This window comes from Poecilia formosa, unplaced genomic scaffold, assembly GCF_000485575.1.
Source record: "Poecilia formosa unplaced genomic scaffold, Poecilia_formosa-5.1.2 Scaffold490, whole genome shotgun sequence".
Classification (NCBI taxonomy): domain Eukaryota; kingdom Metazoa; phylum Chordata; class Actinopteri; order Cyprinodontiformes; family Poeciliidae; genus Poecilia; species Poecilia formosa.
The window spans coordinates 235,059-238,612 of record NW_006800429.1 but is presented as its reverse complement, the minus strand read 5'-3'; the positions used below and the strand labels follow the sequence as shown (position 1 = coordinate 238,612).

At 39.0% G+C, this 3,554-nt stretch overlaps 1 protein-coding gene across 1 annotated transcript in view; it reads left to right on the top strand.

The window, feature by feature from the left end:
• Positions 1-1,862: 1,862 nt before the first annotated feature.
• Positions 1,863-3,554, top strand: part of LOC103156642 (olfactory receptor 2K2) — an 8,261-nt gene continuing 6,569 nt past the window's right edge. The window contains exons 1-3 of the mRNA XM_016664497.1: positions 1,863-2,239; positions 2,649-2,875; positions 3,226-3,549. Of these exons, the coding sequence (XP_016519983.1) occupies positions 1,863-2,239; positions 2,649-2,875; positions 3,226-3,549 (928 nt within the window). The remainder of the gene's footprint in view (positions 2,240-2,648; positions 2,876-3,225; positions 3,550-3,554) is intronic.

Below are 3,554 nucleotides of genomic sequence, written 5' to 3'. Positions count from 1 at the left end.
CCAGCAAAGATTGTATGATAAGATCTAATAATTACTTCTCTATATGTGTTGGGTAGAGCATGAAGTCTGCCTCCTCTCTGCTGATCTCTGAGCTGTCGATGAAAACTTTTCCCTTTAAAGGATTTCTACGTGTTTTCAACACCTTCCCAAACACATAGGTACCATGGAAACACCAGCTCCAATTAAAGTCCCTGTAAGGAGTATGAGTGTTATGGTTTATAGACCAGGATGAAAATAGAAAAGACTGGACAGCAGATTGGATAAGAGTACTGGAAACCTCCAAGACAAAGTAAACTAAAAGTACCTCATCCAGAGAAGATTGATTATTGGCAAGGTACTGGCAAGCAGTAAGAACCTGAAGAAAACATTCACTAGAATTTAGAGAGGAAGAAGAAACTATTTACTTACTCCGACCGATCTGTAAAGGCGTTCCCAAGCCACCCCATTATTGCTTATCCAACTGAAAGACTTAATCTACAACATTCATGGAAAAACCTAATGAAGCCTTTTAAAGTTGAACAATAGCATGAAGTTTGCCAAAGCTTGGAAATGTTATGCCAACACAACTTAACCTTTCAGTTCAAAATCACATCTTTGAAGAAACCATCAATGTAATTAATACTCTGTAATAAAAGCTTCTTTCATAAAATAAATGATTCTATGCCTAAAATTGGTCAGATGGAAAGAATGAATGATATGTCACTTTATGGTCTTAGTCTGAGTCTGAAGAAGTAAAGATGCAATTGTTCATATTTATTCTGGGGGTAAATATGCAATGATTTCTGAAGGACACACTGGTTTGAGTCAACCTCTGCATTCCTCCATGGATTGTTTTCAGTTGTATTTAGGATGTTACCTGGCCCCTCAGCACATTTAGACTTGGAAATAGTGTGTAATGAAACACAGAATTAAGAAAATAATGGCTTGTCCATTGAGTGTCCCCTACTTTGGGACTGCAGTCTGGATCAGTAGATCCATGTTTCTCTGGTTCAGCGGTTCTTGAGAGATCCAGTGTTATGCTGATGATACTCAGTTATATCTATCCTGATGAATCCATTCATTAGGTAGTTTACAGGCATGTTTTGGAGACATAAAACCTCTACGACTAAATTGGCATAAAATTGGCTTCTGATGTAAAGTAAGAATCTCGGTGTATTTTTGACCAGGATATATTTGAATACTGTATTTAACTGGTTTCCTTTCTTTAACTCAGGAATATTGCCAAAATTAGAAATCTTCTGCTTGAGTGAAATAAGTCCATGCATTTGTTTTCAAGGCTGAGCAACTATATAACTCTTTACTACTTCACTATCTACAAAATACAATTAAAAGCCTTCAGCTGGTCCAGGCTGCTGCAGAAAGAATGTTGATGAAAATTTAAAAAGTGAGATATTATTTAACCTTTTTCATCCTGGTCTACAAACCTTAATGCTCATACCACTAAATGGCACTTTAAGTGGAGTTGGTGTTTCCATGGTACCTCTAAATTTGGGAAGGTTTTGAAAATACATAGAAATCCTTTAAAGGGATGTAAGTTTTCATCAACACCTCAGAGCAATGTCAGTGCTCTCAGCAGAGAGGAGGCTGACTCTCTCCAACACACAGAGTAGTAATTATTTAGTGTTATACAATCTCATCTGCTGATGCTTTTGATCACACATTTTATTCTTTGATGCTGTCTCCATTTAAGTGTCATTTGCATGATTTGGAGGTAATATACTATCATCAGTTTTATGTGAAATGTAGCTACAGATTTGTGTTTTCATCTGTTACAGTATGTCACTCTCACAGTATTAATCTACCAATATTTGTATCATCTGAGGTTTAATCTGCTCTGCTTCTTTAGAGCTGTACTGCTTTGGATGGAGAACCAAACCTCGGTGATTCCTTTCAAACAGCCGATTGTTTTTGAACTGCAGGGCTTTGATGTTCAACCAGGCAACGGACCGTTCTTGTTTCTGTTGGCTTTGCTCGCCTACATAGCGGTGTTACTGGGGAACGGTGTGGTGATCTGTGTTATTATGACAGACAAGAACCTGCACAGACCCATGTTTGTTATGATCTGTCACCTCATGGTCTGTGACCTGCTGGGGGCCACAATGTTGCTTCCTCGCCTCATGATGGACCTGTTGACGGGGCTGAAGAAGATCGCCTACATCCCAGCCATCGTCCAGGCTTTCTGCGCTCACACATATGGTGCAGCAATGTGGACTATTTTAGCTGTGATGGCCTATGACAGGTGAGGAAATATGTAAAAGCAGAGCAATTCATGGTTCAAATGGTCTCTAAGTTTTGACTGGAGACTCCAAAAATTATTTCAGTTTAATCACACAATAAATCTTAGTTATCAAACAGTGCAATAAGCTATTTTTTTGTCCTGCATTGATTGAAATATTATCATTACATCTGAGAAGACTTTGAACTTAAATGGGAGAATTTTTTCTTGCATCTGAACGCTTGTAATCGTTGGTCAATTCAGTCATAAAACATCTTGACTGCCTTTGAGGAAATTTTAGATATTAAAAAGTAATTTTAGCTTCAAGAAACTGCCTTCAATTTGAGGTTTGACATTTAAGTTTTAAAGACAGAATATTTTCAAATGTAGCTTTAGGGATTTTGTTTTCCCTGACAGCTCTGTCTCTCTGCAGGTACGTCGCAGTGTGTGAACCTCTCAGGTATCACTCCATCATGACTTCAGCTCGGCTGCACAGCTGCTGCGCTGTGGCCTGGATCGTTGCTCTGCTGCTCATCGCTGTGCTCTTCTCCTTCCACATGAACGTCCCGCTGTGCGGCCATCTAGTCCAGCATGTCTACTGCAGCAACCGGGGCATCCTGAACCTGGCCTGCATTCCCACGCCTGCCAACAACATCTACGGTCGGTGCTTCACTTTTATACACCAGAGGTGAAATGCAAACCTTACAAATACAAAACAGAAGAAACTGTTTGGGGAATATTTGCATTTTTTTTTATTGTGCTCATGCCTAACATTGGCAGCTACATTAACATAACTGTTTTATTTTTATTGCTATGAGGATACAGCAATCCAGATGCATGGCTATGATAGAAGTGGCATGTCAGTTTATTTTCACTTAATTTCCTCTTTATATGAGTAAATGTATTTCCTCTTGGGATCCAAACAAAAAGCTGGCCACATGTGATACTTTACAAGTTTTTTTTTTAATATTCATGATATATAATATAACCACTCGTCTTTTTCTTTTCAGGTCTAACAATCACCTGGACTGTAAGTACATTGACCTTCTTCATCATCGCCTATTCCTACATCAGAATCCTGAGTGTTTCCTTTAAACAAGGCAGAACAAACAGCAGCATCCGCAGCAAGGCGTTTCAGACCTGTGCTCCACACATTGTTGTTTATGTTCTCTTTCAAATCGCTTCACTTGTTGTGATTTTAAGTCAGAGGTTCCCCTCTCTGTCCCAAAACATGAAAAAGTTCTTAAGCATCCTCATGTTTATCATTCCCCCGATCATTAACCCCATCATCTATGGACTGGTCAGTAAAGACCTGAGGGTCAGCTTTATCAAACGTTTC